Source organism: Morus notabilis, unplaced genomic scaffold (genome assembly GCF_000414095.1).
Source record: "Morus notabilis unplaced genomic scaffold, ASM41409v2 Scaffold2959, whole genome shotgun sequence".
Taxonomy (NCBI): Eukaryota; Viridiplantae; Streptophyta; class Magnoliopsida; order Rosales; family Moraceae; genus Morus; species Morus notabilis.
The window spans coordinates 9,157-20,206 of record NW_010366492.1 but is presented as its reverse complement, the minus strand read 5'-3'; the positions used below and the strand labels follow the sequence as shown (position 1 = coordinate 20,206).

At 36.3% G+C, this 11,050-nt stretch overlaps 1 protein-coding gene and 1 pseudogene across 1 annotated transcript; both read right to left on the bottom strand.

Annotated features, from left to right (window-relative positions):
- Positions 1-17: 17 nt before the first annotated feature.
- On the bottom strand, positions 18-2,475 carry LOC112093973 (annotated as a pseudogene).
- Positions 2,476-3,731: 1,256 nt separating this feature from the next.
- Positions 3,732-6,481, bottom strand: LOC112093972 (F-box protein SKIP23-like). Its single transcript, XM_024173683.1, has 4 exons — positions 6,191-6,481; positions 6,064-6,129; positions 5,682-5,769; positions 3,732-4,918 (listed from the first exon to the last, which is right to left on the bottom strand). The coding sequence occupies exons 1-4, from the start codon at positions 6,479-6,481 to the stop codon at positions 3,732-3,734; spliced, it is 1,632 nt and encodes a 543-aa protein (XP_024029451.1).
- Between the last annotated feature and the right edge of the window lie 4,569 nt (positions 6,482-11,050).

Sequence of the window (11,050 nt, the reverse complement as noted above, 5' to 3'; positions counted from 1 at the left end):
ATTGGAGAGCTTTTCACAAAAGGCAAATTCGGAATGTCTTCTTGCTCAACGTTAGGTGTGCAAACTACTTCAACTGCCATCCCATCTTGTAAATTTTGAGTGTCATCTTGCTCGATGTTGCATTTCGAATAAGTTTCAACTTGTACCTCGTCTTGCGATTCTTCTTGCTCATCGTTACCTGTTAAACCAAATGTTATAGTGTTACCCCATTCTTATTGGTCTTCATGACAACAATAACTACATCAAATATTTCAATATAAAACTAGCTAACAAGGTTTTTTTATTTTTATTTTTTATTTTTTTTAAATTCACTTTGAAAGATAAAACAAGATACAAAAATGAAAATTTCTATCCTTACTAGCCACATTATATGGCAATGGCATCAGCTCGTCCTTCCGCAAAAGACTTTCAGTACTCTTTCTGATAACCATCTCCTTTCCTCTTATCCCTTTTCCAACATCAACTTGTGGGCAGAAGTCCACAATGGCTGGATCTCCAACTTGCTCCCTCAAACATTCATGTGCAGTACACCCGACCCGACGAACCAACTCAACTTGTTGAGGATCCAACCCTTCTGTAGAGAATGAGTCTGCTATAAGAGTAATTTCTCTCAAGCCAGCAATCTGCAGCATTCAAAACAAAACATATTGTCTCAAATTGATACGTTATTTGCTTTTCTGTTGCAGCAAATAACATTCCTTAAATCATGATAAACACAAACTATCTCAGCCTTACTGCTCTTTGAAATTCCACTGAGAGACGTAGAGGCCGCTCTACAAATTTACGGGTAATTTTTAGGTACCACTTCATGTAGTCACCCTCATCTGCACCAACATCACCTTGTACTATACAAAACCTACGCCTTGACCATTCATTGATTTCTATTTGCATCTTCCCTGATAAGTCAACTCTACGATTTTTTCTATTCCAGTCTTGTACATCCTCCGGGATTGACTGAGGCATGCCATATTGCCTTAGGCAACGATTAGGGAGATGTCTTTCAGCCTTGTCAAAACAAATCAGCATTGTCCTTGACCTCCCTACCATCAGATTACTCTTAATTTGTATAGGAATCACAGTATTGTCCATGCTTTTGCAAGGAAGCCACTCTACCTATTATCAAAAGCATACATCTGTAACATACTCCATAGTTTAAAAGAAACAACAAAATTGAAGTATACCAACATCATCACATAAAATATGAGAACCTTACATCTTCGGTTTAAGCGAATCCAATGCCTTACGATAAAATAGTACATCATGGTTTGCTGTTGGATCACTCAGTTTCCCCTCCCATCTAAGCATGAATAGGAAAAAATCATGTGATGGGTTAGGATCGACCTTTGGCCGACCAACATTCAAGTGAAAGTAACTCCAGCACTGCAGAAGCGTGGGCAAATGACCAAAGGCGACATATCAACAAGAAATTTCCATGCAAGCCTAAGAAACTGAATAAAATTGTGCATAAGAGTTAAAAATATAAAAGTAAACAACATTCTCAACCAACCGCTGATTGAACCAACCGCTGATTGAACTCAGAGAGGCATTTCCTAAGGATCGATACAAGAATGCTAATGCTGCAGCCCCCCAAGCATATTTCCGACACTGGTCAAAATTCTCAAACAATGTAAGGTACATAACAGGGACTTTATTCCCAGTGGTAGCGGAGAAGATTGTGCAGCCTACAAGGTATAAGAGGTAGGCACGTGTATAACGCTCGATAACCTTAGGCGGGGCATCCACGGGACACCGAGAAAAGAAATGTGTAGACCAACTTAGCTTTACCATTCCACCATTAGTGTAGCCGCGGGTTCTGGGGCAACACCAAGATACTTTTCACAAACAGAATGGCTGGTGGTATAAATAGTACCGGTTACTGGTTCCCCGTCAACAGCTAGTCCAAGAATTAATGCAACATCTTTGAGAGTTATTGTCATTTCTTCAACATTAAAGTGGAAAGTGTTTGTTTCCCTCCTCCACCTCTCAACTAATGCAGAAATGAGTGCTCTGTCTAGTCTAATTGCAGGAATCAATCTTAGAAAACCAAACCAAGCCTTCTCAACTAACTCGACTTGCCTTGGAGTCAGCGTCTAGTCGCTGAGCTTTGAAGTGTGTTCGTGACATTTCAGTATGCTACGAGCCTGGATCATTTGTCGAAGCATAGTTGCAAACATTCAAAAACAAAAGAAAATTTTTTGTAAAAAAAAAAATGCAAAGACAAAATATAGAAAAATAAACTTAAAAGGTCATATATGTAGAATCCACCGGCCGATCCCAAACTGCAGCAGATACATGTTTCTCCTGATCATTCAGCACTGAACCATCAATTGGTCCGGGATTTGTCCCAGACGGGTCCACCCATTTGACTTCCATAACTGGTCGTGGAACGAATCTATCCACCATAGAAGCAAAGAAGGCACATTGGTTCCATAAACTATCTAATAATGAAGCAGAACCTTTAAGGCCTCGTACCATACGCGGATTCGAACCACCTCGGTTTTAGTTTAAATTAAAAATTTCTGCTACAGTATTTCTCACAAAATTTGAATTCTAATTCAAACCACCTGATTTGAACCTACATTCCAAATGGATTCTAAATTAAATCATATTATTATAATAGCATATGATAAAAGCAGCAAACAAAAAAAAACATATACATTTTAGTTCATAATTCAGTAGCTCAGAAACTAACATACTACCATAAAAAGTACAACACTAGCATCAGATAATGAATTTTTCAAACATGGGTTTTGGTACCTTAAAGTATATATGAGGGGCAAAAGATGGAAAAAGGCCTAAATTTTCCATTTATCCAATTTGCTACAGTAAGATTCTAGGATATTCTAATTTTTAACTACACTACAGCATATCATCTCAAAGCAACCATTTTTTCCAATAATACAAGGATGGAAGAAACGATTTGAGAGTTGACACTTGACACCAGAAATGGTTTAAACATTTGTTTGCCAAGAGTGAGGAAAAAAAAAAAAAAAAAAAAGAGAAGAAGAAAAGGAAGACAAATAAATCGAAAAAAGTTTTGAAATCAAACAAGAACGTGGGACCCACCAAAATCGCTTTATTCGCTAAGGCATTTGAGACTGGGAGACAATCAAGAATCAACGAGCTAGTATTTGTGGAACTGGGGAAAGCTACCCATTGAAATTTGGATAAAGCTTCATGACGAGGAAGAATAATAAAGTTAGTGTATTAGTTTAACAATTTTATGAAAACTTTTAATCTCTAGTTTAATTATTGTTTTCTTATTATTATATCGTTTAATATAATTAATATTCTGTTATAGTTTTTTTTTTTTTTGTGAGTTATAAATAATTATAATACTTATGATAATAATAAGATTTATAAAATTATAGGTTCCGTTCACTTCATCGATTCGAGTTTAGAATTTAAGTTTTGCTACAGTAAAAAATTCTCAGAAACAGTCACATCTAACTTTTTTACTACAGTAAAAAATTCTCACATAAAATCACATCTCAACTCGAATTATAAACTCAGCTCAGCGAAGTGAACGGGCTTATAAAATTAGGGACCCATGATATAAATATTTTATTTTATTTTAAAAAGATAGGCAACACGGACGACAAACAAAACGTGAACAAATATAAAATAATGGTAAATGAGAGAAACGATCAGTCTTGTAAAAAGATGATTAATAATACTGAACAATAGATTAATAATACGTAATAATGGGAACCAGAATAAGAAACAGATTCCTAATATGTATTAAGTGTGGGCACAACCCAAATTGGAGGTCGTTTATTCATTTTCATAAGAACTTTTGAATCTATATTGTAGTGTAATTTAAAGGTCCTGCTCTTGACATGGTAATTACCCACATCACAAATCATGACATTTTGTCCCAGTACATCGGTATCATCTATGTCGTGAGTAAAATATATACTATCTGGTTCGCAACCGATAAAATTAGAAGCCAAGACAGATATTGAAGAATTATCACCCAAAAACAAAGATACATCACCAAGGCTTTTTATCTTAATCCATTTTGCTCTACCAAAATCTAATCTGAAAACTCTAAACTTCTTTGTCTCACGACCATCGTCTTGGTTACGCCAACTTAAACGCCTTTCGACCTGTAAAAGCTTTCCTCCATAGGACTCCACAAGATATCTCTTGACAGAGGAGTGATCAGATGCTCTCCTAGGTGCAACCAAATTTACAGTGGGATTGCATGGATTTGTAACATCAAAAGATCTAAGTACACCATGAACATCTACAGCATAAATTTGATTATTATGGTGACAGATATCTTTTATCTCTAACATAATTTGCTTGTTGTCATGATCATAACCATTAATTTTAGTCCATGTTGTATCTTTGGCGATTCTAAAAATAGCTAACTCCTGCATTTCGCCAAATATCACCACAATCATGCATTCATTTGGATTTGTTAGCGGATCAGCTGTAAGTAAAGCTTTCTCAATATGGTAATCATAGACTTCAGCATAATCTATTATACCATCTGGATCAAAAAAGTGTTCTAAATCAGGAGGAAACAGGCATGGAAGAAGAATATTAGTATCTATGTTGTTTCCTCCTTTAACCATAGAATAAGGTTTGTAAAGCGTTACCGTCCAATCCTTATTTACAGCCACCAACCATCCTTGTGAAGAGCCAGAAAAACGCTTGTTATATGGTACAAAAAGTTTTGTGCCCAAGAATTTGTTGTCCAGTGTATTGTATATGCTCCATGTTTGTTCTTCGCTGGGAATTAGAAGCATTGGAATATGATGATATTGCAATGTTTTACTCCGTTTAATTTGACTATCCTTCAATATGGAATGCCATTGAAGACAAACAACACCAAATTGCAAATAATCTAATGATAACTCCAATTTCTCTAAAACTATGTCCAATAAATGCTTTGGCAACCTTGCCCAATCTACAGAAATAAATGAACTAGATTAGCATTAAAGGTTTAAAAAAATCACAAATTTAAATATGAATTTGAATGTACTATGTCTAAATGCTATTATAAATTTTGAAATTTAATAAATGTATTCACTTAAGCACACATGTTCTTCAAAATTAGAATTTGTAATTTGCTGAAAATCATGTATGCATAGATACCTCTGTCAAGTTTCAAATATCCCTCCTCAATTTTTGGGATATAGATAAGTAGAATATGATGATGATCACTCGGGGTTTTTAATAACGTTATATAAGATAATATTAACGAAGAATTAATATTTAGCAAAAGAAGAACACATAATGAACAGACATTTATTTATATCTTTATTATTAATTAACAACAATATTCATACATGAGCTATACAATAAACCAGTCGTCAACAACTAATTAATTAAAAAAAATCTTTATTTCCAAAAGATCAAGATTTTACAGGATACCACGGAAAGAAGTAGACGAATTTTATATTGAACGAAAGAGCCGTCAGCGATTAATTCATTAACTTGGTCACACAAAAAGAGAAGAAAAGAATATCAATCATACTGGGATAATAATCGCTCTTATAAAATACAAAAGAAGAGTTATAAGAGAAAAGTAGACGAATTTTATATTGAACGAAAGAGCCGTAAGTGATTAATTCATTAACTTGATCACACAAAAAGAGAAGAAAAGAATATCAATCATACTCGGATATTAATCGCTCTTACAAAATACAAAGGAAGAGTTATAAACGTACCGGGATCCATATGTGGAAAATTGAAAATTTGGAACTTTCGATGAAAATTAATCTGATTTGAGCAAAGGAGCCTGATTTCCCAATTAATCTGATTTGAGCAAATTAATCAAATACCGATATGCTACACTCTTTTTATAAGCAAAGGAGCCTGATTTCCCAATTCAGTTCGAGGTGTAATAGGAAACGCGTTTTGCTATTTAACTAATTATGAAGTAATATTTTATAAATTATCCATTATTATCCTATAAGTGGATAAAATCTCATTCCATTCACCTTCTCGACAACCATCTCACTGCCATAACAACCACCGTGATCCTTACTACGACCACCATTACCACCATCCACCAAACCACCATCACCGTGACCACTCCACCACCATTACCATATCACCACCGTGGCCTCCACCACCACTACCACCATCCGAGATACCACCACCAATACACAGCCACTGCATATCCAAATCCAAACCCCATTACACCACATCGTACCCAAAATCATCGAGGCACTACCCAAACCAACAATACAACCAGCCCTTGAGTAGCACCGTCGGCGATCGTCGACATCAACGGAGCCTTGAACGAGACCCACTTCCGCCAGACCAGAACCATGAGATCCGTCGAGCTCTCCGTCGTGCCATCCGACGAATCGATGAGATTCGCGCGTCTTTCCACCATGATTTCAGTGAGATTCGCGGTTCTTTCCGCTACGATCTCTGTCATCACTCCGTCAGGACCACACCTTCGCACGAGTGCAGCAGAGAAGATGAACAAGATACGTGGAATTGTGAGCGAGGCTCGCATCAACAGAGTTCGAATCGAGAGAGAAAGCTAGATCCGTGGCTTCGTCGACTTCGGACTTCGAACATCGAAGAGCTGCTCGATACTGGCCGCACGAATTTCTCAGGTCCGACGGAGAAGCACTGCTGCCATGGCGAGCGACTCGATTCTGATGCCGACAGCGGAGCTGAGCGTTGATTCGCTGCCTAGTCTAATTCTCTTACGATCTGCAAGACATAAAGCCAATGGTGAAATTTGTTTACCTAAAGAGCCCGTTGCCAGAGAAGGAGATTGTCGTGGCGGCGGCGACCTGCGGAAGTGCGACGGCGACTTGCAGAACAATGGCGGAAGTGACCTCCAAAGCAATGGCGGATGTGCAGCGTGGAGCCCTAAGCAACGAGGAGCAAGCCCAGGCCAAAATGGACCCATTAAAAATCAATGAGCCCAGCCCACTATTTGACTCAACTCAAGTGTATGAGCCCAATAAGTGATCCCCTTACACGCCCAACATTTGTACCAAATTTAATTCTCACCAGAGGCCTATGTTACCCAAAGGTAAATCCACTACTCTTGTAGATATGATGAAATTTGTTTCTGAATGGTTTGATTTTGAAGAAAGTAATGATGCTTCTTGTGTCACATTGGGAGTTGGAATTGTTAATTGTGGGGATATTATTCAAGAAGATTCTATTAATAATTTCGATGTGGACAAAATTGAAAATTTAGACGAGCAAATTGGTCTTGAAATTGAATCCCAAGGTGAACCAAAAATTCAATCAGAGGAACAAAATTGAAATTATTAATTGTGGGAACTTTGACGAAGAGCTTGTGGATCATTTTAATGTGGATAAAATTAAAGGAGAAGGTGAAGAAATTGATTTCATAGGGTTGTTGAAATTCTAAATTGGTTACTCAATCAGGGTCTATTATTCTTATAAACCGAAGAGGGGTCGTTTTCACTAGTGGTTCTGCTTGCTACATCATGTTCATCTTCCATGTGATTCTATCGAGCTCGAGGTCGAGTTCTTTTCAAATAAGGGGTGAACTGATGTAGGAAGAATAATAGAATCAATATATTAGTTTAGTAATTTTACGTAAAGTCTTAATGTCTAGTTTAATTGTCATTTCTTTTACTTTTATGACGTTTGGCGTAGTTGGTATTCTGTTATTGTTTTTGTATTTGAGCTATAAATAGTCATAATACCTATTGTAATAGTAAGACTTGAATATTTTGATAATTGAATTAAGGTTGAGTTTCCTCTCCAATTAAGAGATTTTCCCCTTTTTGAAGTTTTTTTAGGTGGATTCAGGAATTTTTCATTCGAATTAGGCCGGTAAAACATCATCCTATCCATTCCGCTGTGTCACTTTATTAACTAACTCAATCTATCTCAAATCACTTCAAATGACGATGGGAATCTTCAGAACCCCAGAAAGGAAACAAAACTTGAGCTGAGATGGAAGAGAAAGAAATAATTAGCACATAAAGATTATAGAGATATATTTAAAGGTTTGCATGATCAAGTTAACAAGTATAATGTACATTCGTGTTTCACAGAGTAGCAAAAAAAGAAATGACATCAACACTCAGTTTACCGAATTGTTGCACAACATAACGACCAAGGAATCGAGTAGCGCAATCACTACAAGAAACATAGCTATTAGCGACGACAAAAAGTTGTTGTAATAAATTTAAAGTCATTGCAAATAAAGTTTTAGTGATCATTTGTTGTCACAAAACTGTCACCGCAATGGATTCATTGCAAAATTAATTTTTGCGACGACAAACCGTCGTCGTAATTATATTTGTGACAACAATCGTCGCAAATGAGTCGCTATAATTATTTCGTCGGTTACATCGCTAAGATGACATGGCATTGAGTATTTATAATGATATTTTGTGAATTAAGTCGTCAAAAAAGATGCAGATTTAGCTAACGTGGCTTATATTTTTTGCGACCACATTTGTCGTCGCATATAATATTTTAATTTTTTATTTATTTTTTCTCATTTTACTAATTAATGTTGTATATTACTATATATTTAAACCCAATATTAAATATAATTCATGATATTATAATAATAAAAAAGAATTAAATAAAAGGAAATAAATAATAACAAATAGAAATAAAAATTATTATTGTAAAAAGTAATTACTAAAATAAAATAAAAATGTAATGATAGTAGAAATCTGCGGAAATAAAAATTGTTACATTAATAAAAATCTAATCTCCTAAATTAGCAGCAACACTAGAATCATCGTCGTTATCATTAGAAGAATTCAGAGGCGGATGACCTGGACGGACATACGGCACATGAGGAGTAACCGCTGGGAAAGTCATGTTGGGGTGCATTTGAGTGATTAAGTCCTGCATCATTATGACACTCTCGTACAGTTGGAGGTTTTGCTGGTAACTCTATTGTAAGTATTCTTCTACGTGTGGGTCAGAATGTGTCGTAGAAGATCTTGTCGAGCGTGAGTCAAATGACGACGCATCCCCTCGATAAACCTTTTGTGGGAGTGTGCGACCCACTCCAATCTTGTGTCCTCTGTGGGTTCCCAGAAACTGCTCCATAATATCCTCCTCGTTAACTGCTGCTGCTACAGATGACCCAGAAGTAGCAGACTGTCTTTCTCCTCCCATCCGATGCTACAAATATTATAAGAAAAATAATTAAATACATAATGCGATTTAAATAAAAAAATATAATTAAACATTACGAGCATACTTACAAAAGTCTGCTCAGCTTGGGGATTAACCCAAGTATCCCCACGACGATGCATGTCCCCCCAGTTATCAATGACGGACATCGGCTGCTCAGTCCCTGTGGTAGACTGTATAGTAGTTTAAATGTATATGAATATAGTGTAATCGACTACCAAATTAACATTTATATTGAATAAATTATTAACAAATACTTACTTTCTTCTCGCGATGTTGGGAGTACGACAGCCGACCATGAAAACTCAATCACTTTTGGTTGCTACGATTAAGTTTAATGATTCCTGACTTTTTCTATTTATGATTACATTCAGCGTTAGTAAAATTAACATTTATTATATATAATAAAATAACATATAAAAGAGATTCAATTACATGAAACTTATCGGACATGAATTTATCGCAGCAATGACCCCAGTGATCTGGATTCCTGAGGTTTTTGGGAGGGGGGGTCCTAACTCCACTCTAATTTTTTAAACCACCAAGATCTTTGAAATAGTCATGGAGGTCGCTTTTCCAATCCTTATAACATTTTGCAGCCTCCCTGTCGACCACAAACCTAATTATACCATCGTCGCGGTCATAATCGAGGTTGAACCATTCTTGTAATACAATATAAACATGTTAAATGATTTTATTATATTGAAATTTATATTAAATTAAAAAACAATGAAGTTGAATAATTTATACCAGCAGGCGTTGCTGAATCTCTGTCTTATGCTGGATGTCTACGTCCTTCCAAGCATCGTGGAAAGGCTCACAGACATCCCTGACATGGATTCCAATGGCACTATCGAACCAAGTGCCGTAGTTTCCAATTGCCTTCCAAGTACCTCCACGTTCGTCAAACATGGGGGTGATCTTTCCTTCCTTTGCCACTCTGGTTGTGATTTCGTGACCCTTAGCCCTCCCTCGACCTCCACGATGTCGTCAAGGTGCGGCATCAGGTGCTGTAGAATGAAATATATTTAGTGATCATATAATACTGATGTAATTAATTTAACAAATTTATAATTATGTTCTAACATACCATACTCACAGTGTGATGGCAACCTATAAGAATCGGGTGGGGGTTGCGCTCCCCTTAAAGAGCCATCACATGTAGCGAGTGGGCCATACATGATTGCCTATTAAGAAGTCATCATAAATGTTATTATCTTATTTACATAATTCTTATGTTATATGAATAATTAAAATTATTAAAACAATAATCGCAGTACATAATTTCTATTCATCGTCACTGCTAATGTCTTAATTGTCGTTTATGTCACTATCATCCTCAGAATCATCGATGTCTTCTTCAACATAGTCTTCTTTGTCATCCTCTACCAGTATATCGGAGTCATTATCCTCAACGGGAGACTTGTCTGTTAAAATTGCATCACATCGGACAGGACAACATCAGATGATATATCAGGTCGATTCCACATTAAAGTGTCAATCTCGGGGAGTTCCACGACTAAGTCAACATTCATAGACTCAGTATCTTGAACTACTGTAATGTCATCTGCTTCCGTATGTGGAATATCCCAAATATGTCGATGTCCAAAGTGTTCAACAACTTTTCTGTTCGGACCGTTGAATAAATCATCCACATAAAAAACCTGTTCCGCTTGAGATGTCAGTATAAATGGTTCATTCTCATACTAGGAGTCCTTGACGAAGATGCTCATTCTATTCTTGTGTTGTTGAACTCTCTATCTTCCTAGTGTCGAACCATTTACATTTAAACTGAAGAACATAATTGTCGTTTATGTATGATAATTCATAAATCTCTTCCAGTACTCCGTAATATGTCTGGTTATCTGGTCCGCGAACACAAATACCACTATTCTGAAAATTTTGATTAATATCCCGATTGTATGTCAGA

Excerpts from the sequence above, each read along its gene's own strand:
- LOC112093972 (XM_024173683.1), bottom strand. The coding sequence starts at position 6,481 with ATGCGAGCCTCGCTCACAATTCCACGTATCTTGTTCATCTTCTCTGCT. Across the intron at positions 5,770-6,063 it reads GAGGCCACGGTGGTGATATG|ATTAATTGGGAAATCAGGCT; the intron begins GTAATGGTGGTG and ends TGCTCAAATCAG. Across the intron at positions 4,919-5,681 it reads TTTTCCACATATGGATCCCG|ATTGGGCAAGGTTGCCAAAG; the intron begins GTACGTTTATAA and ends TTATTTCTGTAG.